At 38.6% G+C, this 27,746-nt stretch overlaps 2 protein-coding genes across 8 annotated transcripts in view; one reads left to right on the top strand and one right to left on the bottom strand.

Annotated features, from left to right (window-relative positions):
- WDR3 (WD repeat domain 3) overlaps nt 1–1,392 on the bottom strand; it is a 37,314-nt gene extending 35,922 nt beyond the window's left edge. Inside the window, exon 1 of one of the 2 annotated variants that reach the window (XM_029231200.1) lies at nt 1,353–1,392. The gene's annotated coding sequence lies outside the window, so the exon portion shown is untranslated. Of the gene's footprint in view, nt 1–1,017; nt 1,144–1,352 lie in introns of those variants that run through there. The other variant, XM_029231201.1, reaches the window with a different exon arrangement.
- Nucleotides 1,393–1,511: 119 nt separating this feature from the next.
- GDAP2 (ganglioside induced differentiation associated protein 2) overlaps nt 1,512–27,746 on the top strand; it is a 71,003-nt gene continuing 44,768 nt past the window's right edge. For 5 of the 6 annotated variants that reach the window (XR_003794420.1, XR_003794419.1, XM_029228495.1 and 2 more), the window contains exons 1-4: nt 1,592–1,701; nt 4,178–4,357; nt 10,443–10,685; nt 11,622–11,761. Coding sequence is in view for 4 of the 6 variants with exons in the window: in XM_029228495.1 (XP_029084328.1) it covers nt 10,510–10,685; nt 11,622–11,761 (316 nt within the window). In the remaining 2 variants the exon portion in view is untranslated. Of the gene's footprint in view, nt 1,702–4,177; nt 4,358–10,442; nt 10,686–11,621; nt 11,762–27,746 lie in introns of all 6 variants that reach the window. The other variant, XM_029228492.1, reaches the window with a different exon arrangement.

Genomic DNA, 27,746 nt, shown 5'->3' on the forward strand with positions numbered 1-27,746 from the left:
GGCTCAAAACCTTGTAGTAACCTTTGGCTCATTAGTATTATTTAAACAGCCAATACTGAAAGAGTGCTTACTATATGGTAACTGATACATTAAAATATATATAACTGAGTAAACATATGCAGTTAATTTCATATTAATTGGATTAATCACAATTAATTGAATTAAGTGGGTTAATACATGTGAAGTGCTTAAAAGGATCCTTCACAGTTACCTTGCAAGATAGGTACTATTCTTATCCCTATTTTACAGACAAGGAAACTAGACACTGAGACATGAAATAGCTAGCTCAAAGTCATTCAGCTGGTTTTAAGTGCCAAAGCCAGATTACAAACCAAACTCCAAAATTTCCTCTTTTAACCACTAAACTATTTCTCTTTGCCTCCGTCCTCTCTTTTGTCAGAAACTTCTACCTGTTTCTCTGAAGGATGATCCTTTTCTCTTTCCACTACTTTCTGTTCCAGCTCTTTATCACTGGGTTCCTGCACTATGTAGCACCTCCACCTCCATGTTTTTCATTCTTTTCTTTTAAAAGTCATTAATACTACCTGACTAATCTTTTCAAACGCACTAATCCTACCCCAAAACCCTTTAAGAGCTAAACAGTGTGCAGTTCACAAGAACTCAACCTATCTATTCCTCTTTAGTTCTCGCATAAACTTTTCTGTCAGGCTAGCTGGTTTCCCTCTTTGTCCTGTCACCTGCCTTCTTCAAACTGTTCCTCCCACTTGGAATAACATGCATTCGCCCGTCTACCTAAGTGTTACCCTCTGAGGCCCACTTCCTTTGGGGCTAGTCCAATTCTCGAAGCTTTTTCCGTTGCCTCAGAACTTCAACGATCTTCCATACATCTTGGTACTGGTCACTTGTGTCTCACATGCATGTTGTGTATATGACGCCTTTCGGAGAGAGCTCACGCCCTAACCTTCCTCTATGCCCCCACCATCCCTGCTTCTTAACCCACAGCCCCCGAAAACATGCTTCTATGATGCGCTGAAAGGCTGGACCGCCGGAACAGACCTGTCAGATGTCCCTAAACCAATTCTTCAGTCAGGAGAGGGTGAAGTGGGGGTTCCGCACACCCACCACGCTACCAGACCATCCTCAGGAGAGCCCTGCAGGCGCCGGGTGAACTAGCTCAACACGGCACGCGCCAGCTTCGGGTGTCCGCGGCCAGCTTCCCAGGGACGGCGGTGGGGCTCCCGCAGTGGCCCAGGTGCCCCTCCACCCTCGAGACCGTCCCCAAATCCCCCTGCCTCGCCCGCTGCTGGCACCAGGAAGGCCTCAGCCAGGACCAAACAAACCCGAGGAGCGGAGCAAAAAGCGCTCTGCCGCCGCGCGCCTACGGTACCTACCTGGGCCTCCACGAGGCTCCTGGCTAGTTGGACCCGCCCGTGGAACCCACCCCTTCCGGGTCCGCTCAAGGAGCCTCTTCCGCCCGACGTTCCCTTTGCCTTCTGGGGGAAATGACGTAAGAGCTGGGCTCTGATTGGTGAGCGCCGGCCGGGAGCGGAAGGCGGTGTTTCGCCTGCCAGGGCTCCTGCGGCTGGTCTTTCCAGCCTCCTGCGACTTTGGCTTCTTTACCCGCAGAGCTGCAGAGCTCCAGAGCTCCTGGCAGGGCTTGTCCGGGGATGCCGCTCGGCCGCTTTCCACGAGGAACTTAACCCGCCGTGCCTACCTCCCGGATGGGACCGCCGGAATGCTGTGAGAGGCGGGACAGAGGCCGGGAAGGAAGGCGGGGCGGAGCGGGCCGGGGGCGCGGCGGGAGGCGCACGGGACTCGGCCAGGGCTGGGGGTGCGGGCATAGAGGGCTGGTTTTGTCAGTTCTCCGCAAAAATGAGCCTAGCGCTCCCCCCTCCGCTGTTGGTCTGGTTCCTCTCGCCTGAGGCGCTGTCGGGGAGAAGTTACCCACCAGAAGATAGAGGATAGGCAGACCCAGGCACAAGGGACAGTGGTGCTCTAGCCCCTGGGGAGGCGCGCGTCCTGGGGTGCAGGAGTCGAGTTTGTGTGGTCGCTCGTGTGGACTGGGCGTTTCACGGACCGAGAGCTGCTCGAATCAGGGCTGGGTAGGCGCTGAGCCCAGGATGCTGAGTTGTCTGGATCTCCGCAGTCCCTGGAGTGACATTGGTCTGGCTTTTGGTTTCCGCTCCTTGGTCGCCGGAGGGGGAAGTGACCAGGGCTGACTCCTCCTTGCTTGGTAATTGAGGCTTTAGGTGCTCTGTCACCAAGTGGGAATTAGCTTTTCTTTCTTGCAGTTTTGTCCGATTTTATTCTTGGGCTGCATAAAAGTGTTTAGAAAGGAGTTCTGATGTCTGTAGCTGTGGAAGATTAAAGCTAACATATAGGTATATAAAAGAAATAAGTCTGTGCCTTCAAGATAGCTGCAGCCAGCTTAGAAAATAGAGTTTTATCTATATTACCTGATTTTCTTAAGGCGTTTCTTGAGTTTTTAAGACATGTTCACCTAGTCTGCCATATTCAAGAAAATGATAAGAGTAGAGAATGGATATGATCAGGTTGTAAATAGATGTAACAGTGTAGGTGTTTGAAACAAGCCTACGGTGGGTTGGATGAATGAGAAGGGAGGAAATTGTGGCAACAGACTTACTTCAGTTAAGTTTGATGGGGAAGGGAGCATTTAGGTGAGCGTGTATGGCTAATATACGAAAAACTGTGTATATATATGAGGAAAAAACGTGCTTTAGTACATAGTCTAGATTCCATCTCGGTGACACCCCTTGTATTACCTGATTCTAAGAAAGTTATTTTACAGCTGTATAAACTGTAGACAACTACTGTCAATACTAAATCATTTTATTTGTAGACATGAAAATTCTACATGTCTTTTAGAGGTTGAGTGGAAGTTTTGCCTCACGTACATTCATTTCAGTATTCCTGATCTATTAATGAGCCCAATTTTGGGACTCCCTTTATCAACCATCTGGCTGGTACCTTTGTGAGTTAAATAAAATCTTGAACCATGTTCACTTCTGTATTAGAATGAGTCATGATTTCATCTTTAAAAAATTAATTTAACATTATTAAATATTATGGGAAAGGACAATCACAAATGGAAAAAATAATTTTGTTTTATTTATTATTATTATGTTTTGGCCGCATCGTGCAGATTACCGGATCTTAGTTCCCTGACCAGGGATCGAACCTGCGCCCTCTCCAGTCCTAACCACTGGACCGCCAGGGAATTCCCAGAAAAAATAATTTTAATGAAAGTTGTTGTAAGCATCTTCGATTGAGTGCTAAGATAATGCATCTTATAACTTCCCAATGCATTACTTCAAGAGCATAACCTTAGTTTCTTAAGTTTCAGAATTGCTAAATGTATTAATTTTATAATTGAAACATAGTAAAGTTCTTTTTTTTTGGATTCAAAAAACTTTAACAATAAGTTGTGCCAGTAAAAGTGTTTCAAAGGTGACGATATATCAATAAATAATAGTTAAATTGAGTTCCTGAGAAAGAACCTACCACGTGACAGTCTGTCAGAGCGTAAATAACAACACGGCGTTACTGCAAAACTAGAGAAACACTGACAGTCACGACACAGCACAGCAGACCCAGAACCTGCCACTCACACACATGTAAACCAGTACACAGGAATCATCTTCTTCAGTTTAGACATCGATAGATGAAACATAGTAAAGTTCTTTTAATATGAAGGTGGTACTACTAACTCACCATTAGAGAGAGCATGTGTTTGGCTGGTTTTGAATAATGGTGTTAAATTTGACCTGGGCTATTAACACAACTTAGAAATCTTTTTGTTATACTGTATTTATTGTTGACATATTTGACTGCTTCCATTTGTTTTTCCATCTAAGTAACTTTCTAAAAAGAAAAAGTCATTCTTTCTATTTGCATAGAATGATTCTTAAATATAATAGATTTGGTGTTGGGATAGAGGTATTGTGCGGAAATATCTAAGTACCTTGAAGTTTAAAATATTGAAATGCAAAGACATAAAGACATAAAGAATGGTAAACCTATAATTTATACAAAAACAATGAAATAGAGCTGGTAATGAGTGGAGGTCAAAAGCATGGACCAGCTCTCTTTGTACTTTTATCCAGGCCTATCTAATCAATGTAAGCATTTTGAAGAATAAGAAAACAGATTTAAAGTTCTTTTGTCTTTTAAATGATATCATTTTCTCTTTATTCAGACAAAAAATCAGAATTTTTTGAGACAGTGATCCAAGACGTTCTGCCTGATTCTGCCCTGTCTTGAACAATAGAAGTCTAATCCCTCTAACCAATCCAATTAATCATATAAAGCACTATTTGGAGGACTTCGTAAACTAAAAGATGACAAGATTTTGAGAAAAAAAAAGATGAGCTACAGGGTAATAAGAACTGTTATATACTCATTACTAATTTGAATTGTAAAATATACATAGTGGGTTCTCTTAATCCTCATCTAGGGAGGTACTGAAGATAACCCTTAAGATAGTATGGCTAAGGAAATAGATCTGATTCTGCAATCTTCTGTTTGTTACATGTAAACTTTGAGATCCTGGGACGTAAATGTCTTGCTTCAGGAGCATTTTTACTAAGGTTTTGTGTTTGCTTATGAACCTGTTCAAAATACAGGACTGATCAATTGATTTTCAGTGGAAAGTCCCGCTCCTCTTTAATGTTATCCAAAATTCTGGCTAAAGCTGTAGATTATTGTAGCCTTCCCCTCCTCCTTTCCTTACCCGAGCACTCTGTATTCTATCACTGGGATTCCTAATTTGAGTCTGGGAAACCCCTCAGATTTTTTTCCAGACCTGTGCTTGTATGAGCTCATGTAGTCACAATTTGGGTGATGCAAAGGTTTTTATATTTCATGTAATTCTCCAAGGGGTCTGTGACTCCAAGAATGTTAAGAACCACTGTTCCTTAAGGATCAGGGATCAGATTTTCCTGCCTAGCTTGGCTTTGCTGCTCCATTTGCTTTATTGCCAAGGTGTGTGTGTTGGGGGAGGGGGAGATTTAAATCTCTTTTTGATGAGAAAAATACATTTCTGTTTAGAGATGGAGCTGAAAAAGAATTCATTGTTAAATGCCATGACACTTTCATATAATGCCATTAAATTTGCTCTACAGTAAGAGCTCTGAACATTACCTATTACTCATTTAACACTCAGTGTCTCGTGTGTCACAATGACTTTTAAGATCTTGGAAGAAGATCCAACAAACTATACTGACAAGATGTGGTTGGACATATAGGAGAACTACCAGAGTGTACTGTCAAAGAAGATAATAGAGTTTCAGGGAGGGGATAATCAATAGTGGATGCAGCTAAAATTTGATTAGCTCTTGGACTTGACATTTGGAGAATCATTGTTGACCTTGAAAAAGCAGTTTTAGTATTGTTATAGAGATGGAAGCAGAACTGCAGTGGGTTGAATAAATGGAGGAAAAGGAAGTAGAGCTGCGAAACAGATTACTCTTAAAGTTAAATGGTGAAAAGAGGAGTTTGTTGGTATTCTGAAGAAATGGGGTAGGGAAAAAATTTGAGAGTAAGAGACTCAGGGGAAGGAGAGATCAGGTGTAGTGAAGGGATACTTGATGTTATTACATTCTCTTAGAGGAAGGCTAGTCAGGTGCAGTAAAATGCTTAAATGAAGGTGATTTGGCAGGCTTAAAAGTGTGGAATATACCCAAAAATCACTTGGAAGTTGGAAAGAGTGAATGAAGATAGAGACATTTTGAGTTGGAGAGAAGTTAAGATAATTTGAACAATGACTTCTCTTTTCTCAGAGCATCAGGAAAAGAAGGAAGGCAATGTGATATGATGTAATGGAAATGGCACAGGTTTTAGTGCCAGCTGGTCTTTGATTTGGACCTCAAGGTACCACTTACTAGTTCTGTTACCTTGAGCTGATAATTGAACCTCTGGGTCTTGGTGCCCTCACTGTAAAATAAGTGTTCTGATACCTACTTTGCAGGATTATTGTAAGGATTAGAAAGCATATTTGTAACATATCTAATACCCTGTGGTTCACTGTAACTTCCACAGTTGGCCTTCTTTTGTTCCTTTAGTGTCTTAGGCTCTTTCCTGCCTTAAGGCGCCCAGATGTACCTTTCCGCAGCCTGTAAAACTCTTCTACTTTTGGTCTCAACTCTCACTATCTGGAAGAGACATTCTCTGCCTCTTCAATTTAAATAGCTCCACCCTTCTTTGTTGTAGGACACTTATCACAGATTTTAACTATGTATGTATTTCTACGATTATATCTTTGTGTGATTTTTGTGGAGCTATCTCTTCCATTAGACAGAGACTCAGTACTTAACAGTGCTTGAATGAATGAATGCCTGGGACATAATAGGCAAATAAGCATTTATTACCTCACAGTTTTTATGGGTCAGGAATTCAAAAGTTGCTTAGTCTTGTGGTTCTGGCTCAGGGTTTCTCATGAGGTTGTGGTCAAGATGTCAGCTGGGGCTGGAGGATCCAAGGTGATTCATTCCCATGTCTGTCAGGTCATGCTGGTTGTTGGCAGGAACTCTCAGTTTCTCCACACAGGGGCCTTTCCATGAGCTTCATGAGTGTCCCCATGTCACGAGAGCTCACTTCCCCAGAACAAGCAGTCCAAGAGAGCATGGCAGAAGCCACAATATCTTTTATGATCCATCCGTGGAAGTCACACACTGTCATTTCTGCAATATCCAGTTGGGTACACTAGCCAGCCTTATTCATTATGGGAGGCATCTACACAACGGCATTAATATCAGGAGGCAGGTATCATTGAAGGACATCTTGGAGGCTGTCTATCACAGATGCTGTGTGGAATAGCATAGAGTCATCCAAGAATGACTCAAAACAGTTTTCTCTTAGTGTTGATGGAGGGCCAAGCTAACATAGGAAACCATATATTTGTTTTGACAGCAGAGAGGATAACTTCTGATTTTTTTTTTTTCCCTACTGGCGCAGGAGCAGATCAGAGAAAACAGATGTAGGCTTGATCTAGGTGTTAGGGATTAACAAGTCATTACAAGGGCAGACATTGAGATAAGTAAGAGTGTATCTTAATTCACCAGTTTGTTTATCTGATGCTCGTTAGAGAGTCTTTGACAGTGAGTGTCTTGGTCTTTGCCACACATGAAAACATCTCTTTATCTCAACAGTGGTGCAGGTGACTTTCACATTGGCTCTGAGAAAGTTATAACTTTTATTGTGCCTTGCTTGATGCCAGGTGCTCTGCTATGCAGTTTTTTTTTTAAAGATTCTTTTGATATGGACCATTTTTTTAAGTCTTTATTGAATTTGTTACAATATTCCTTCTGTTTTATGTTTTTTTTGGTTTTTTGGCCGAGAGGCATGTGGGATCTTAACTCCCCAACCAGGGATCAAACCTGCACCCCCTGCATTGGAAGGCAGAGTCTTAACCACTGGATCACCAGGGAAGTCCCTGCTGTGCAATTTTAATACAGATGATATCATTTAATTCTCACAATAACTATAGTAGTACATTACTCCTATTTTAGAAATAAGAAAACTCTGGTTTAGAGTCAAGGATAATATGACTGTTAGGTGGTATGTCCTCAACCCAAACTCAGGCCTTCTGATAACGGAGCCCAAGCTTTTACCATTCTCCTTCTGCCTCAAAGTGTAATTGCATATGGAAATATTTACCTTAAAATACTGAAGAAACCGGATTCAAAATTGTACGTACCTTATGATTTTACCTATCACAGAAAAAGGTAGGAACTACTTTTTGGTATCTTTCAAATGTTCTGTAAGTGAGTATTACTTAGAATTGGAAGGAAAAGTTATTTTAAAGAAGTGATTTAGCCCTGTAATTTGACATTCAAGTTTGCAAAATGAAAACTAAGTTTGTTTTTAATGGACTTTTTAGTATCATGGTTAAGAAATTTCAGCATGAGTTGTCACCAAAAACCTGTGGATAATTTTTTGAAATTATGAATTTCTGCAGGGTGTCATTCCGTTGAGCTCAAGGCAGTTCAGCCACAGACAGTGAACGTAGCCTTCACTTGTACTCTGTTCAGCTTGTCCAGTTCCAGGCTGAATACTTGTGAACTGATCAACAGGACTTGTGGTTGCCTCTAGTTTCAAAGGCCAAGTGGATGGACTAAACACCAACTTCTAGATAAAATTAGTTTATTTATTTCAAAATAATATCAAAGGAGTACTTAGTAACAAATAAGAATAATCCTCCAATACAATTTTATCCTGGTATGATCTACAAGGCCTTTCTGAAATAGTTATATAAATGAGCACATTTCCTACCACACAGTGTTGGTGCAGGAATTAGAATATTGTGTCAAATCCATCGTTCATTCCAATTAGTATCCCATGTCTCTCAGCAAGAAACAGCAAGATATTAGATATAGAAGGGCATGCTTTTTCTCCTTGACTCTTAACAAACATAAGGATCATACAGAAAAGCTTCTCAGGAAGTTCACGTACCAGCTGTCATTCCCTAATCATCTCTTTGCTCTCATGTATGTTCAGTGTTACCAGCTATCTCCAATTTACCAAACCGACTAATTAGTTCTTAGTCCTTACTCAACCTTTCAGTAGCATTTAACCCTAGATGATCCCTCTTGAGCATTCTGTCTAAAGTTACTTTCTTCACTTGGCTTTTAGGGTACCACACTTTCCCGATCTTCCATTCTTATCAGTGCTTTTCTATCTCTTTTTTAAACTTTTCCTCTTTCCAGCCTCTAAATTTGGCCTTAGGACTGAGTCCTTGGATCTGTTCTCCATTTGCATTTTCTTTCTTGGTGGTCTTAAATACCATCCATATGCTGAGACTTCCAGATTTATATCTTTAGCCTGACCTCTCCTCTGGGCTCTAGCCTCATGTAGCCAGCCAATTGCATGTTTGATATACATACTTGGGCATATAATGGGTATCTCAAACTAACAAAAGGAAAACATAAGGAAAAAAATACCTTGATTATTACTCCACCTGCAACCTACTCCAGTCTTTTCCTTCTCTATAAGTAGCATTACCATCTATTTAATTGCTCAAGCAGGAAATCTAGGAGTAACCTTTGATTCTGTTCTTTTCCCTCACCCCCTCAGGTGCATTTAGAAAGTCTTGTTGACCCTACCTTCAAAATTCATTCCAATTCTAACCATTCCTCACCACCTTCATCACCATCACCTAGATTACTCCAGTCATTTTCTACTGGTCTCTGCGTTTACTCTTGCCCCCACTCAGTTTCACTGTAGCTGGAGTAATCTTTTCAAATATTTATATTAAGTCATTATCCTTATAGGGACCCTCTAATAGCTTACCCTCATTTACATTAAGATCTAAACTTCTTATCATGGCTTACAAACTAGATCATCTGGCCTTTCCTTGGCTCACCAACCTCATCACCTGCTACTCATTACCTAGCTCACTGTACTGTAGCCAAACCAGCCTCTACGCTCTTCTGGAATAGACCAAGCTCCTCCCTGCCCTTTTGGCCTTTGTACTTGCCATTCCCTCTGCCTGACGCACCCTCCAGAGCTTCACATGGCTTGCTCTCTCTCACTTTATTTAGCTCTCTGCTCAGATAGAACCTTTTTCTTACAATACTCACTGCCTCCAGTCGTTCTATTAGATACCTGCTTGCTTGTTTGTTTATCGTTTTTCATCTGCTTTCAAGGAAGCATCAGCTCTCTAAGGGTAGGGACTTGCTCTGTCTTATTCACTGTGTGTCCGCAGTAACTAGAACAATACCTGACACATAATAGCTGCTTATAAAGATTTATTGAATGAACGAATCTACCATTTTTCTGAAATAGCTACCTGACTTATTGCCAAATGAAGTATCATGTTAAATTTCCCATGAGTTTCTGTGACTTGACACTACATGTCTTCCTATCACCCTTCTCTTCTAATTTCTACATTTCTGTACAACCAACCTTATACCACATTGGTGTCTCATATACTATATTCTATAAATTTTCAAATCCTGTTAATTTTTCCTTTGTATGTTGCCTCACAAATCTATGCCTTCCTCTCTATCTGTCTCTACATAGTTCAGACCTTTATCTCTTACTACCTGATTGCAGTAACCTCCCTGCTTCTCATCTTCCGTATTAGACTGAACTTTTTAAGTTGTTCATATTATCTTTGTATCTCTTGCAGCACCTGACACTCCGCCTACCCCGCCAATAGCAGACACTCAATGAATGTTGAATGAATAGTCCTGTGTTTCTGGAAAGTAGAATTGATGGGCCGTGTGATTATTTAAATGACTGTAATTCTTTGAAAATAATTTGTGTTTAAATAATCCCTCTTTCTTCCTGTTTAAAAAAGCCGTAGTAATTCATTGTACGTTTGATTTTTTAATGGACTGTTTAAGTGACTATAATCACACAATGTACTATTGGAGCATTTCACAGCAGAGTTTTGTTTTTTACTCTAATAGAAGTAAAGTAATACCTGTGCTTCTCTATTAAAATGATTCTTTTCTCTTAAGCTAAAGTCTACAGTGAATATTGAATTGCTGAGGAATTTGGGAAAAGACAAGCTGAAGTTCCCATTCCATGGATCCCTTGGGTGCACCTTCCCAGTTTGTGGATGTGGATACACTACCAAGCTGGGGCAATTCTTGTGAAGAACAATTAACTACTTCTGATACTGCAGCTGAAACATATCAGGAAGAGACTATTAGATCACCTTTTCTTTACAATAAGGATATCAATGGAAAAGTGGTTCTCTGGTAATTCCTTGGTTAAATCATATCATGATATAATAATACTTTCTCATAATTTCTTCTAATTTCTTTTTTTCATATTTTTTTCTAAACTCTTTTTTGTGAACCCTTGCATTATTGAAATATTACTTTGCATACACATTTACAGCTTTATTGAGACTTAATTAACTTACAATAAACTGCATATATTTAAAGTGTACAGTTTGGTAAATTTTGACATGTATACACCCATGAACCCATCACCAGAATCAAGATAGTGAATATATTTATCACCCCGGAAGTTTTTTTGTGTCCCTTGGTAATCCCTCTCTCCTGCCCCTCCCTGCCTCAACATCCCCAAGCAATCATTCATCTTTCTGTCACTATAGATTAGTATGCATTTTCTAGAGCTTTATATAAATGGAATCGTGTACTCTTTTTTTCAGCCTGGCCTCTTTCATTCAACACAATTATTTGAAAGTTCGTCTATGTTGTTGCATGTAGTAGTAGTAGTACATTTCTGTTTTTAAAAAAAGCTTTAGAGATGTAATTCATATACCATACAAATGCACTAGTTTACATTGTACAAGTCAGTGGCTTTTAGTATATTCACAAAATTGTGCAGCCGTCACCAGAGTCAATTTTAGAACATTTTCATCACCCCAAAGTCCTGTTCCCATTAGCTGTCACTCCCCATCTCACACACATCTCTTATGTAAGAAGCAAAGGAATGACATGATGGTTTTGTGGGTTTCAGGGTTACAGCAATTGCGTTCAAGATCTATCTGTGATGCCATATTAGCCTTTCTGAATCAGGAACAACTTTTTACTATTGCTTAAGCTTGTGAACTGGTAAAACCAATGTTGTGAAGGGAGTGAAGATAGAATGTTTTGAAACAATTAGAAACTAGCTTTCTTATCTGCCTCCTCTTCCCCACACTTGCTCTTATTTATTTTCCTCAGGAAAGGAGATGTGGCATTACTGAACTGTACAGCTATTGTGAATACCAGCAATGAAAGTCTTACTGATAAGAATCCTGTGTCAGAAAGTATCTTCATGCTTGCAGGGCCTGATTTGAAGGAGGACCTCCAGAAACTTAGAGGTGAGTGAATTTTCTTAGGTATGTTAGTGCTTAGGAAACATTTATTTTGATGTTTGAAGAAGTATATTTTGCGTGTAAGTGAGAAACTAAGTAGATGTAGCTCTTTTGTTGTTGTTAAAACTAAATAAATACAGCCTTTGAAAAACCTATAATGTGTTAGAAGCTGAGTGCTGAGACTTTACTTGGTAAAACCCCTCTGTCGTGTTCCTGAATTTTAAAATGACAGTCATCATAGCCAGTTAGATTTTTGGTAACATTTTCTTGGCTGTATAATGTCTTGCACCAATAAGCCTTATAAAACAACTATTCTTTATCTAAACTGAAAATTTTTTATTGAGTTATGATATTGACAGAATTTTTTTATATACCTCCTGGACATAGAGTGTCACACTTCTGAAATGAAATTGACTTACTGGTAAAAACCAAGTGTGTTCTGGGTTAATTCTGTACTTTCTTTTTTTTTTTTTTTTTTTAAACCAGTACATTCTTCTTCTGGGAATATTTCTTTGGAATTGAAGACAGGAGGAGTCCTGTTCGTTCAGAATCTTGTTTACCTTATTTGCATTTATTTTCTTAACTTACCAACCTCACAACTTTTTGTTATTATTATTTGTGTGTAAAGGGAATATTGTGAAATTCAATTATCCCATTTCATAAAAAGTATTTTTGAAATAGAGCAATTTTTCTTAAAATGTAAACAGCAAATCCCACCTATATAAAAAAATCTTCATTTCTTAGACTTCTACAAACAATTGGTTTTTAACCTAATAAAGATATTAGAATTTGAACAGGATCATTTATAATGCTGACTATGAAAGAAGAGATAAAGAGAGAAGAATTGTCTATCTGATCAAGAAACTGAACTTTGTGAGGGTAGATGTGGGAAAAAGCCCTCAGTTTAACTAAAAACATGATGCCATGAAGAATATGTAGAAATTATAATATGTATTAGAGATAATACTGAGAAGTTCTTTGATATAAGTAACAGAGAAACTGGTCTGGAAAAATTCCTAATGAGCGCGCACGCTCACTTACACCTTAGAGCTGGACTTATGAATTAAAAAAATATAAAATTTAAGTATATGAAATAAAAACTCAATTTTTAGCAGCATATGTTTGGAGGGTCTCCAAGCTGGGGTTCATATTATAACTCTGTCCTTTACTAAGTGTGTTACTTAGGACCAGTTACTTCACCTCTGAGCCTCAGTTTCCTTATCTCTAAAATGGGGATGATAATAGTCCCTATCTTAGTTCCTGACACATAACAAGAGCTCAATGAGTATTTGAGGATGGAAAAAATTAATTTCATGAAGAATAAATTAAATAATGGACATTAAGTGCTAGGCACATCCTCAGTGTTTAGTGTTATTGCTGGTGCTGGTTACACTCCTCAGTTGTATTGCTTAATGAACCAGTGCCACCCTGAAGGGAGATTATTAAGGATGCACTGAAGGGCTGAGTACTTAATTCTGTCCTCTTTTTACATGCTTAACAACAACTTAGTAAATGATAACAAAGTATGACTTACCAAATTTGTAGATGATAAAAAGCTGGGAGGATTTATAGGAGACATTGGATGATAGACTAAAGATTTTGAAATATCCGAACCGACTGGAAGTATGAGCCAAAGAAATGAAAAAATCAACAGGGATGAATATAAAGGTCTTGCAGTAAGTTGAAAACATTAATTACCCAAGTTCAGGATGGGGAAGCCCAGTCTGACAACACTTTTTATATAAGAATTTGCTTTCTCAGTAAAATGGCATTATCATCTCCTCCATTTTTCATGCAAAAAAAGTTAGCATTAACACTTTCCTCTTCCTTATTCCTCACATAAAGTCTGTCATCAAGCCCTAAATAGATCTTGAATCTCTCTGTATTACCACCACCTCCAGCCTAGCCTGTGCTGCGTCATCCCCTGCCTGGACTACGGCCATTGCCTCCCTCCCAATTGGTCTCCTACAACCATTCTTTACTTGAATCTGTTTTCCACACGTAGTAAGTATTTGCTTTTTAAACTGTAAATCCCTTCTCATTACTCCCCTGCTTCAAACCATTTAGTGGCCTCTCATTACACTTTAAGTCCTAACTCCTTAAACTGTTCTCCAAGTTCTTGCAAGATCTCACTCACTTACTTCCAGGTCCCCTTTTACCTTCCTCAATGTACTTGAACCAGACTGATCTCTCATTGCCTTGTCATCCAGCTCCTTTTCAATTTTGCATGTGCTGTTGTTCTTTCTCTCAATTCTTAACTCTTAATCTTAAGTCTTTGCTTATATCTCTTCCTCAAAGCGCTACTTCCTTTTACTTCAGAATCGCTCATGGTATATGCTCCCAACCTGTGGTACTTCTCTTTGGTGCTCTTAGCACAATTGTAATTTTGTAAATTGTTTATATAATTATTATGTCCCCATTAAACTTTGAACTCCTTGAGGACAGGAACCATATGTCTTATTGGCCTCCATGTTCCCAGTACCAAGTATAGTAAAGGCATCCTTTCAGTAGCTGATAAATGAATGAATAGAAGTTCCCTGGGATTTTAACTGACTAGACTCCGAGATGATAATGCATCATTTCTACTGAAAACACTAACAGTATCAGATGCATCATTGCACAACATCACAAGTGAAGGTTTGTAATCAGCTTAAAATAAACTGTTATATTTATAAGATGTTTAATGTAAACCTCGTGGTAACCACAAAGAATAAAACCTATGATAGATACAAAAAAAAGAGAAAGGAGTTAAAGCATACCAGTTTAAAAAAAAAATTAAAGTAAGACAGCAAGAGAGGAACAAAGGATAGGAGACTTAAAAAAATACTCAGAAAACAATTAACAAAATGACAGTAATTACCTATTAATAATTATTTTAAATGCTAAAGGACTAAATTCTCCAACCAAAAGACACAGAGGGGATGAAGGATAAAAAAAGAAAAAGAATCCAACAATATGCTGCCTACAAGAGACTCACTTTAGCTTTAATGACACATACAGGCTGGAAGTGAATGGATAAAAAAAGATATTCCATGCAAATGGAAACCAAAAGGGAGTAAGAGTGGCTATACTTACATCAGATAAAATAGACTTTCAGTCAGAATTGGTCACAAGAGACAGATCACTATATGGTCCAGGGGTCAATTCATCAAGAGAATATAACAATTGTAAATATATGTGCACCCAACATTGAAGCACCTAAGTATTTAAGGCAAATATTAATAGAACTGAATGGAGAAATAGATGGAAATACAGTAATAATTAGGAACCTCAATACCCCACTATAAATATTGGATAGATCATCCAGACAGAAAATTAGTAAGGAAACAGAAGGCCTGAATAACACTATGGTCCAAATGAACCTAAGACATATACAGAATATTCCATCCAACAGCGCCAGAATATACATTCTTCTCAAGCATACATGGGACATTCTCCATGATAAATCATATTGGGCCAGAAAGCAAATCTTATCAAATTTAAGAAGACTGAGGTCATGTCCGGAATCTTTTCTAACCACAGTTGTGTGAAACTAGAAATCAATAACAAAAAGAAAAAGAAAAAAATCACAAATATGTGGAAATTTAACAGTATGCTCCTGAAAAACCATTGGATCAAAGAAGAAATCAGAAGGGAAATCAGAAATTATCTTGAGACAATGAAAAGGAAAATACAACATGCGAAACTTATGGGATGTAAAAAAAAAAAAAAGTTCTAAGAGAAATTTATATCACTAAATGCCTACATTAGAAGAAAAGAACAGCTCAAACAACCTAATTTTAAACCTCAAGGAGTTAGAAAAAAAAGGTCAATCTAAGCCTATAGTTAGCAGAGGGAAGGAAATAGTAAATATTAGAGCAGAAATAAAAGAAATAGAAACTAGAAAGACAATAGGAAAAAAGCAACAAAAAGAGTTGGCTTTTAAAGAAGAGAGACAAATGTTTAGCTAGACTAACCATGGGGAAATAAAGGACTCAAAATTCTAAGTGAAAGTGGAGATATTACAGCTAACACCATAGAAAGACAAAAGATTATAAGAGACTACTATGAACAATTATTTGCCAACATATTGGATAACCTAGAAGAAACAGATAACTTCCTAGCAAACATGCAACCTAACAAGACTGAACCATGATGGAACAGAAAATCTGAACAGACGAAAGGAGTAAGGAGACTTGAATCAACAATCAAAAACTTTCCAACAAAAATAAGCCCACAACCTGATGGCTTCCCCGGTGAATTCTACCATACATATACATATAGAGAAGAATTAATACCAATTCTTCTCAATTTCTTCTGTGAAAAAGTTGAAGAGGAGTGAACGCTTCCAAATTCATTTTACAGGGACAGCACTACCCCGATACCAAAGCCAGATAAGGATGCTACAAGAAGAGATTCAAGATGGCAGAGGAGTAAGTAGACATGGAGTTCATCTCTCTCTACGGATGCGTCAGGAATACATCTGTAGATGCAACAGTTCTCACAGAACACTGGCTGAAAACTAGCAGAAGACCTTGGACACTGGAAAGGACTATAAAGATCCCTGCATAACTGTGTAGGACGGAAAAAAGAAGGGAGAAGGAGAAGGAGAGGAAGTAGGACAGGACCTGCACTCTGGGTCGGGAGAGCTGAAGCAGAGGAGAAATGCGCGAATTTGGGGAAACCCCCTCTCCGACGGGGAAATCGATTGGGACAGAAGGGCAGCATTTGAGGCTGTCAGAAGAAGGTGAAGCAGCCAATCTGTGGCAGACGGGACAGAGTGAGAAGTACACAGATGGTCCATACCTCAGCCCTATGTGCCCCGGACTGGGACTTCTATTCACAGGTGTGCAAGGGGGCTGGGGGCTGGTGCATGGGGATTGGAGAACAGGCCCAGAGTGAGAACTGCTGTGGGCTGTGGGGAAACGGACTGAGGGGACAGGAGGGAGGAAATCTGCAGCAGGGAATGCCTGTGGAGGAAGACTGGACTGCCATGGAAGCAGGGCGCTATTGCTGAGTCACAAGAGGGGTGAGGAGCCACCATTGTAACCTCTCTCTCCCTACATGCCAGTGCCTGCTGACAACAATAAAAGAAGCCCACTCAAGGCTGGCTCTGTGCGCTGGCTGCCGAGCAATAAACAAAGCCCCCTGAGAGCTGGCCCTCACGTGCTGGCTGCAGGGCAAAAAAACCCTCTCAGGGCTGGCCCTTGCACACCTGCTGCCGGGTGCCAGAAAAACCCTGGCAAGGGCTGGCCCTCATGTGCCTTATGCCGGGCGCCAGAAAAGGCCCTCACTACGACCATATCTCTTGTGCCTGTGGCTGGCAGCTTCGCTGTGCATTTGGGGCTGTAAGGGCTCCCATGATCCAAGCAGTCATACCACCTCTGCACCTGGTCTTCACGGGGGCAGACCCTAGAGCTCCAAGGCAGCCTCAGGACCAGACTCCTGTGGGTGGACCACACGCAGAGGTGGGAATGAAACCAGAGCTGAACCCCCGGGACGGGGTGACTAAGGAAGATCAAAAATCTTTCCATCAGCTGTACAAGCTGCAGACTAAATCCCTGCAATCAGCTAGGTAGATCCTGCATCTAAGGAATATCTGAGTAGACAATGAGTGTTCCCACAAATGAAAATGGTCTAGCTCTGGCAGCTGTGGACGTTGGGGGCAGCACATGCAGGAATTGGGCCAGATCAGAGTCTGAGTGGTGCCCACAGGGCCCACAGAAGGTCTAGAGACCAGCCCAGAGGCAGAGGAGAGCCTCTTGGGGAGGCGGAGGTGGGCTCTAGCTCACGGCATATGCAAGGACACTTACAGCAGAGATGCCAGGGACACATAATTATTGCTATTAATTTCATTATGTTTTGATTCATTCTGTTCTTGGTTCTAGCTTTTTTTTTTGGTTTTTTTTGGTTTTATGTTTTTTTTGTTTTTTTTGTTTTTTACTCTTTTGGGATCTCCATGTTTTATAACATATTTTTACTTTCTTTTTTTTTTATACATTTCTGTTTTTACTTTTCTGTGTTCTTTTCCCTAATTTTTTTCCTTTTTCTTTTTCTTTAATAAATTTTCCTTTTTTTAATGTATATATTTCTGTTTCTACTTTGCTTTTCTGTTTGTGTTTTTTCCCTTTTTATTTTATTTTATTGTTATTTTTTTAATCATTTTTATAAGTTCTGTTTCCTTGCTTTATTCTTTAGTGGTCACACTGCTTTGGTTTTGTTTTTAGGTTATGTGTTTTTGTTAGTTTTAATCCTAATTGTTTGATTTCACTTTTGAGTTCTTCTGTTTGTCTGGTTGTTCTGTTTTTGTTTCTTTTATGTGTGTTTGTGTTCCTTGTTTCTCTTTTTGTTTGATTTTGTTTTTACCATTTCTCCAGGGTTTTGTTTGTCTTTTTTTTTCTAAAATATACTTTCTATTTTTTTTATATTTGTTTCTACATTGCTTTTCTGTTGTTCTGTCATCTTTCCCCTTTCTCTTTTTCTTTTTCTTTTTTTATATCATTTTTGTCAGTTTGTTCTGTTTCTTTGCTTCATTCTTCAGTTGACACTCTGCTTTGGTTTTGTTTCTTGGTTTTTGTCACCTTTCTTCTTAATTGTTTGATTTCATTCTTGGGTTCTTTTGTTTGTCTGGTTGTTCTCTTGCTATTTGATTTATTTGGTTCTATTTTTCTTTCTTTTGTGTGTGTGTGTGCTTCCTTGTTTCTGTTTCTGATTGTTTGATTTTAATTTATAACATTTGTCTGGGGTTTTGTTAGTTTTTTTTTTTTTTTTAATCCCCTTTATTGCCGGGATGAGCGACTTGTGGGGTCTTGGTCCCTCGACCAGAAGTTGGGCCAGAGGCTCTGGAGTGGGAGCACTGAGTCCAGGGTGCTGGAACACTACAGAATTCCCGGCTCCAAGGAAGATTAATCACTGAGAGATGTCACAGAAGCCTCCATCTGAATCCAAGACCCATCTCCACCCAACTGCCAGCAGCTCCCAGCTGCTCACAGCAAACAACAAACAAGACAGGAACACAAACCCACCCATCAGCACACAGACTACCTAAACTCATACTAAGCTCACAGACACCCCAAAACACACCACCTGACCTGGCCTTGCTCATCAGTGGAAAAAAGACTCAGCTCCACCCACCAGAGCGCAGGCATCAGTCCCTCCTATCAGGAAGCCTACACAAGACACTGGACCAACCTTAACCACTGGGGGCAGAGAACAGAAGCAAAAGGAACTATGATCCTGCAGCCTAGGGAAAGGAGATCTCAAACACTGTAAATTAGGTAAAATGAGAACACAGAGAAATATCTTACAGGTAAAGAAGCAAGGTAAAAGCCCACGAGACCAAATAAATAAAGAGGAAATAGGCAAACTACCTGAAAAAGAATTCAGAGTAATGATAGTAAAGATGATCCACAATCTAGAAAATAGAATAGAGAAAATACAAGAAACGTTTAACAAGGACCTAGAAGAACTAAAGAGCAAACAAACAGTAATGAACAACACAATAACTGAAATTAAAAATACTCTAGAAGGAATCAATAGCAAAATAAATGAGGCAGAAGAACAGATAAGTGAGCTGGAAGATAGAATGGTGGAGATAACTGCCACAGAGCAGATTAAGAAAAAAAAATGAAAATGGAGGACAGTCTCAGAGACATCTGGGACAACATTAAGCACACCAACATTCGAATTATAGGTGTCCCAGTAGAAAAAGAAAAAAAAAAAGAGTCTGAGAAAATATTTGAAGAGATTAGAGTTGCAAACTTCCCCAACATAGGAAAAGAAGTAGTCAAGTCCAGGAAGAACAGAGAGTCCCATACAGGATAAACCCAAGGAGAAACATGTCAAGACACGTATTAATCAAACTAACAAAGAGTAAACCCAAAGAAAAAATATTAAAAGCATCAAGGGAAAAGCAGCAAATAACATACACGGGAATCCCCATAAGGTTAACAGCTGATCTTTCAGCAGAAACTCTACAGACCAGAAGGGAGTGGCAAGATATATTTATAGTAATGAAAGGGAAAAACCTGCAACCAAGATTACCCAGCAAGGATCTCATTCAGATTGAACAGATAAGTTAAAACCTTTACAGACAAGGAAAAGTTAAAAGAATTCAGCATCACCAAACCAGCTTTGCAACAAATGCTAAAGGAACTTCTCTAGGCAGGAAATACAAGAGAAGGAAAAGTCTTAACACAAACAAACCCAAAACAATTAAGAAAATGGAAATAGGAACATACATATCGATAATTACCTTAAATGTAAATGGATTAAATGCCCCAAACAAAAGACACAGACTGGCTGAATGGATACAAAAACAAGATCCATATATATGCTGTCTACAAGAGACCCACTTCACACCTAGGGACACATAAAGACTGAAATTGAAGTTATGGAAAAAGATATTCCGTGCAAATGGAAGTCAAACGAGAGCTGGAATAATAATATATTAGAAAAAATAGACTTTAAAATAAAGACTACTACAAGAGACCAGGAAGGACAATGATCAAGGGATCAATCCAAGAAGATATAACAATTGTAAATATCTATGCACCCAGCATAGGAGCACCTCAATCCATAAGGCAAATGCTAACAGCCATAAAAGGGGAAATCAACAGTAACACAATAATAGTAGGTGACTTTAACACCCCACTTACACCCATGGACTCATCATCCAAACAGAAAATAAATAAGGAAATGCAAACTCTAAATGACACATTAGACCAGATGGACTTAATTTGATATTTATAGGACATTGCATCCAAAACCAATATAATATGCTTTCTTCTCAAGTAGACACAGAACATTCTCCAGGATAGATCACATCTTTGGTCACAAATCAAGCCTTGGTAAATTTAAGAATATTGAAATATCAAGCATCTTTTCCAACCACAATGCTGTGAGACTTGATATCAATTACAGGAAAAAAAAACTGTAAAAAATACACATGGAGGCTAGACAATAAGCTACTAGACAACCAAGAGATCACTGAAGAAGTCAAAGAGGAAACTAAAAAATACCTAGAAACAAATGACAATGAAAACACGGCGACTCAAAACCTATGGGATGCAGCAAAAGCAGTTCTAAGAGGGAAGTTTACAGCAATACAATCCTACCTCAAAAAACAAGAAAAATCTCAAATAACCTAAAGCAGTTAGAGAAAGAAGAACAAAACCCAAATTTAGCAGAAGGAGAGAAATCATACAGATCAGATCAGAAATAAGTGAAAAAGAAATGAAGGAAACAGTAGCAAAGATCAATGAAACTAAAAGCTGGTTCTTTGAGAAGGTAAACAAAATTGATAAACCATTAGCCAGACTCATCAGGAGAAAAAAGGGAGAAGACTCAAATCAACAGAATTAGAAATGAAAAAGAAGTAATAGTGACACTGCAGAAATGCAAAGGATCATGAGAGACTACTACAATCAACTATATGCCAATAAAATGGGCAACCTGGAGGAAATGGACAAATTCTTAGAAAAGTATAACCTTCCAAGACTGATCCAGGAAGAAATAGAAACCATGAACAGACCAATCACAAGCACTAAAATTGAAACTGTGATTAAAAATCTTCCAATAAACAAAAGCCCAGGACCAGGTGGTTTCACAGGTGAATTCTATCAGACATTTTGAGGAGAGCTAACATCTGTCCTTCTCAAACTCTTCCAAAATATAACAGGGGGAGGAACACTCCCAAACTCATTCTATGAGGCTACCATCACCCTGATACCAAAACCAGACAAAGATGTCACAAAAAAAACTCCAGGCCAATATCATTGATGAACATAGATGCAAAAATCTTCAACAAAATAATAGCAAACAGAATCCCGCAGCGCATTAAAAGGATCATACACCATGATCAAGTGGGGTTTATCCCATGAATGGAAGGATTCTTCAGTATATGCGAATCAATCAATGTGATACACTATATTAACAAACTGAAGGATAAAAACCATAGGATAATCTCATTAGATGCAGAAAAAGCTTTTGACAAAATTCAACACCCATTTATGATAAAACTCTCCAGAAAGTAGGCATAGAGGGAACCTACCTCAATAAAGGCCATATATGACAAACCCACAGCCAACATCATTCTCAATGGTGAAAAACTTAAAGCATTTCCTCCAGATCAGGAACAAGACAAGGTTGCCCACTCTCACCGCTATTATTCAACATAGTTTTGGAAGTTTTAGAGCAATCAGAGAAGAAAAAGAAATAAAAGGAATACAAATTGGAAAAGAAGAAGTAAAACTGTCACTCTTTCCAGCTGACATGATACTATACATAGAAAATCCTAAAGATGCTACCAGGTAACTACTGGAGCTAATCAATGAATTTGGTAAAGTAGCAGGATACAAAATTAATGCACAGAAATCTCTTGCATTCCGAAGACTATAGAGACTGAGGTTCATGATATAGAAATGAGAAGGAGGAAGACAATATATTAATGGTGTAAAGCAATATGCTTATCCTAAGGATGGCAGTCGGCTGTTTGCCATTTAACTGAATACAAAGTAGGAAAATTGGGGCCTACGATACAGAATGGTGAGTAGAGGACAAGTAAGTTGTTCCCATGATATTTGCACACACTAGACTCTTGCTGCATTAGTTGAATGAAAACATACATGAATTAATGAGCAAATGTGGAATAATTTCCTAGTATTTATGTTTCTTGAACATTGGGTTATTACTGAGAGGGGTTGAAAAATTCTTTTATCTGGTGAAATGAAAAGAACAGAGATGTAATTAAAGAGGGGCCTTAAACTGTCAAAAAATAAACATTCTTTCTCCACAAAAAAAAAAAAAGAAATCTCTTGCATTCCTATACACTAACAACAAAAAAATCAGAAAGAGAAATCAAAGAAACACTCCCATTTACTATTGCAGCAAAAAGAATAAAATACCTAGGAATAAACCTACCTAAGGAGGCAGAAGATGTGTATGCAGAAAACTATAAGACACTGATGAAAGAAATCAAAGACAATACAAACAGGTGGAAAGGTATACCATGTTCTTGGACTGGAAGAATCAACATTGTGGAAATGACTATACTACCCAAAGCAACCTACAGATTCAATGCAATCCCTATAAAATTACCAATGGCATTTTTCACAGAACTAGAACAAAAAGTTTTACAATTTGTATAGAAACACGAAAGACCCCGAATAGGCAAAGCAATCTTGAGGAAGAAAAATGGAGCTGGAGGAATCAGGCTCCCTGTTTTCAGACTATACTACAAAGGTACTCTAATCAAGACAGTAGGGTACTGGTACAAAAACAAATATAGATCAATGGAACAGGGTGGAAAGCCCAAAGAGAAACCCATGCACATCTGGCCACCTTATCGTTGACAAAGGAGGCAAGAATATACAATGGAGAAAAGACAGCCTCTTCAATAAGTAGAGCTGAGAAAACTGGACAGCTACATGTAAAAGAATGAAATTAAAACACTTCTAACACCATACACAAAAATAAACTCAAAGTGGATTGAAGACCTAAGTGTAAGGCCAGGCACTGTAAAACTCTTAGAGGATAACATAGGCACAACACCCTTTGATATAAATCACAGCAAGGTTTTTTTTTGACCTCCCCCAGAGTAATGGAAATAAAATAAATAAATGGGACCTAAGGAAACTTAAAAGCTTTAGCACAGCAAAGGAAACCATAAACAAGACAAAAAGACAGGCCTCAGAATGGAATCAACTGACAAAAGGTTAATCTCCAAAATATAGAAGCGGCTCATGCAGCTCAATATCTAAAAAACAAACAACCCAGTCCAAAAATGGGCAGAAGACCTAAATGGACATTTCTCCAAAGAAGACATACAGATTACTAACAAACACATGAAAAGATGCTCAGCATCACTAATCATTAGAGAAATGCAAATCAAAACCACAATGAGGTATCACCTCACACCCGTCACAATGGCCATCATCAAAAAATCTACAAACAATAAATGCTGGAGAAGGTATGGAGAAAGGAAACCCTCTTGCACTGTTGATGGGAATGTAAATTGATACAGCCACTATGGAGAACAGTATGGAGTATCGTTTTCCTTAAAAAACTAAAATAAGTACTACCATATGACCCAGCAATCCCACTACTGGGCATATACCCTGAGAAAGCCATAATTCAAAAAGAGACATGTATCCCAATGTTCACTGCAGCTCTGTTTACAATAGCTAGGATATTGAAGCAACCTTTGTGTCCATCGACAGATGAATGGATAAAGAAGATGTGTCACATGTATACAATGGAATATTACTCAGCCATAAAAAGGAATGAACTGAATTATTTGTAGTGAGGTGGATGGACCTAGAGTCTGTCATACAGAGTGAAGTAACTCAGAAAAAGAAAAACAAATAGTGTATGCTAACGCACATATATGGAATCTAAAAAACGGTACTGATGAACCTAGTGGCAGGACAGGAATAAAGGACCAGACGTAGAGAATGGACTTGAGGACACGGCGGGGAAGGGGAAACTGGGATGAAGTGAGAGAGCTGCATTGACATACATACACTACCAAATGTAAAATGGATGGCTATTGGGAAGCAGCTGCATAGCACAGGGAGATCAGTTCGATGCTTTGTGATGACCTAGAGGAGTGGGATAGGGAGGGTGGGAGGGAGGCTGAGGAGGGAGGGGATATGGGGATATATGTATACTTATAGCTGATTCACTTTGTTGTGCAACAGAAACTAACACAACATTGTAGAGCAACTATACTCCAATAAAGATATTAAAAAAATAAAAATTAATTCTAAAATAATGTTCCTATTAAAGGAATCATTAGTAGTTATAATTTTACAGAGGATTTTTATTGGTTCATTAAATACAAAAAAATTGATGTATGATTGCATAATAAAGTTTTTCTAATTCTAAGAGAAAAAAGGACACTGCAAGAAAAGAAAACTACAGGCCTATATCTCTGATGAATATAGATGCAAAAATTCTCAACAAAATAGTAGCAAACAATACAGCAGCACTTTAAAAGAATCACACACTGTGATCAAGTGGGATTTATCCTTGGGATGAAAGGATGGTTCAACGTACACAAATCAATAAATGTGATACACCACATTAATGGAATGAAGAGTGAAAATTATATAATCCTCTCAGTAGATGAAGAAAAAACGTTTGACAAAATTCATCACATTTTTCTTGATAAAAATTCTAAACATGTTCAATGTAGAGGGAACATACTTCAACATATCCAGAGCAATTAGGCAAGAAAATGAAACAAAAGGCATCCAAATCAGAAAAGAAGTAAAATTATTACTGTTTGAAGGTAACATGATCTTATTTAGAGAAAATTGTAAAGACTCCACCAAAAAACTGTTAGAAGGGGCTTCCCTGGTGGCGCAGTAGTTGAGAGTCCGCCTGCTGATGCATGGGACATGGGTTCATGCCCCGGTCCGGGAGGATCCCACATACCGCGGAGTGGCTAGGCCCGTGAGCCATGGCCGCTGAGCCTGCGCATCCGGAGCCTGTGCTCCACAATGGGAGAGCCACAGCAGTGAGAGGCCCGCGTACTGCAAAAAAAAAAAAAAAAAAAAAACAACTGTTAGAACTAGTAAATCCAGTAAAGTTGCAGGATACAAAATCAACATGCAAAAATCAGTTGCATTTCTATACAGTAACAATGAACCACCTGAAAATGAAATTCTGAAAACAATCCCATTTTACAGTAGCATCAAAAAGAATAAAATTCTTACTAATAAATTTAGTGAATAGGTAAGAGATCGGTACACTGAGAACTATAAAACATTGATGAAAGAAATTGAAGAAGACATAAGACATAAATGGAAAGATAGCCTGTGTTCATTGATTGAAAGAATTAATATTGTTAAAATATCTGTACTACTCAAAACCATCTATAGATTCAGTGCAATCCCTATCAAAACTCCAATGGTATTTTTCACAGAAATAGATAAAAGAATCCTAAAATTTGTATGGGACTACAGAAGACCCCAAATAGGCAAAACAATCTTGAGAAAGAGGAGCAAAGCCAGAAGCAACACACTTCCTGATTTCCAACTATACTACAAGGCTATAATAATCAGAACAGTAACAAATGGGACTACATCAAACTAAAAAGCTTCTGTACAGCACAAGAAGAGGCATTTTCCCAAATAAGACACAGATGGCCAATAGGTGCATACAAAGGTGCTCAATAAAAACCACAGTGAAGGGCTTCCCTGGCAGCACAGTGAGTGGTTGAGAGTCCGCCTGCTGATGCAGGGGACACAGGTTCGTGCCCCAGTCCGGGAAGATCCCACATGCCGCAGAGCGGCTGGGCCCATGAGCCATGGCTGCTGAGCCTGCACGTCCAGAGCCTGTGCTCTGCAACGGGAGAGGCCACAACAGTGAGAGGCCCACGTACCACAAAAAAAAAAAAAACCACAGTGAAGTATCACCACACACCTGTTAGAATGGCTGTTATTTTAAAAATGAGATAACATGCTGTTAAGGATGTGGAGAAAAGGGAACTGTTGTGCACTCATGGTAAGTATGTGAATTGGGATAGCTGTTATGGAAAACAGTATGGAGGTTCCTCAAAAGAATTTAAATGGAATTACTGTATTGTCCAGAAATTCCACTTCTGGGTGTAAATCCAGAGAAAATGAAATCATTATCTCAAAGAGGTATCTGCACCCCAATGTTCATTGCAGCATTATTTATGATAGCCAAGACATGGAAACAACCTAAGTGTCCATTGATGGATGAGTGAATAAAGAAAATGTAGTGGTGGTGGTGTGTGTATGTATAAACTGTGTGTGTGTACATATTATATAATATATAGTATACACAGTGGAATATTTTTCAGCCATAAAAAAGGAAATCCTGCCATTTGCAACAATATGCATGACTTTGATGGTGTTATGCCAAGTGAAATAAAGTCAAAGGCATATTGAATGATCTCATTTATATATGGAATCTGAAAAAAGCTGAAGTCATAGAAACAGAGAATAGAATTGTGGTTGACAGGGGTGGGGGAAATGAGATGTTGGTCAAAGGAACAAACTTCAGGCTATAATATAAATACTAAAGTTGTACAGCTTGGTGATTATAATTAATAACACTATTACATACTTGAAGGTTGTTAAGAGAGTAGATCTGAAGTGTTCTCTCTATAAAGAAAAGTAGTTATTTGAGGTGATAGATGCGTTAACTGACCTTATTGTGGTAATCATTTCACAATACATACATATATCAAATGACCATGTTGTACACCTTAAACATGGTCGTTTGATATATGTATATATTGTGAAATGGTTACCACAATAATTACACAATGTTATATGTCAATTATGCCTCAGTAAAGCTGAGGGGAAAAGTACAGCATCAAAGTCAAGAGAGGCTGTTATTTATTCTGTCCTGTTAGGACCCCATGCTGCATAGTTTTCATGTTATTTTTGTTATTACTTTTTAAGAGTGATAAACTGGGATATACCTAAAAGAAAATGATTAGCATAGTAGACATTGTGGAAACCATATTATTTGAAGGAATAGTTTAAAGAGCTAGGATTAGCATAGAGAAAAGAAGATTTGAGGGAAATATGACTTGTTTGAGTGAATTAGGCCAAGATGTTTTTCAAGATATCCCACCTTCTGGATATATCTGATTCACCTGAGGTACCATTTAGTTTATTGCTTTATCCCTTGTATTTCCTCTAAACTGGAAGTTATATCTAATGGAATCAAGTTTGGCTAAAATATTTCATAGGTGATGTTGTATTGTGTACTTAATATTGTCTCATATTAGAAGATACATGAAATCTGATTGACCTGTTAGTGGACCATTATTAAGAGGCTCTCCAGATTAGAGTGATGACAGTTTGATCCTTCCATTTGTACAGTTATATTTTATCCTTTGTGGCTGAAAGGTAATCAATAAGATGGTGTTTAGGCTCTATGAGTATCTAGTCCCTCATTGTACATTCACATAATGGTTTTAGCAACAATTTATAGTCCTAAATTATAGTTTGGGTGGAAATAAAATTCTGCG

This window comes from Monodon monoceros, unplaced genomic scaffold (genome assembly GCF_005190385.1).
Source record: "Monodon monoceros isolate NGI ecotype Baffin Bay Population unplaced genomic scaffold, NGI_Narwhal_1 Super_Scaffold_18, whole genome shotgun sequence".
Taxonomy (NCBI): Eukaryota; Metazoa; Chordata; class Mammalia; order Artiodactyla; family Monodontidae; genus Monodon; species Monodon monoceros.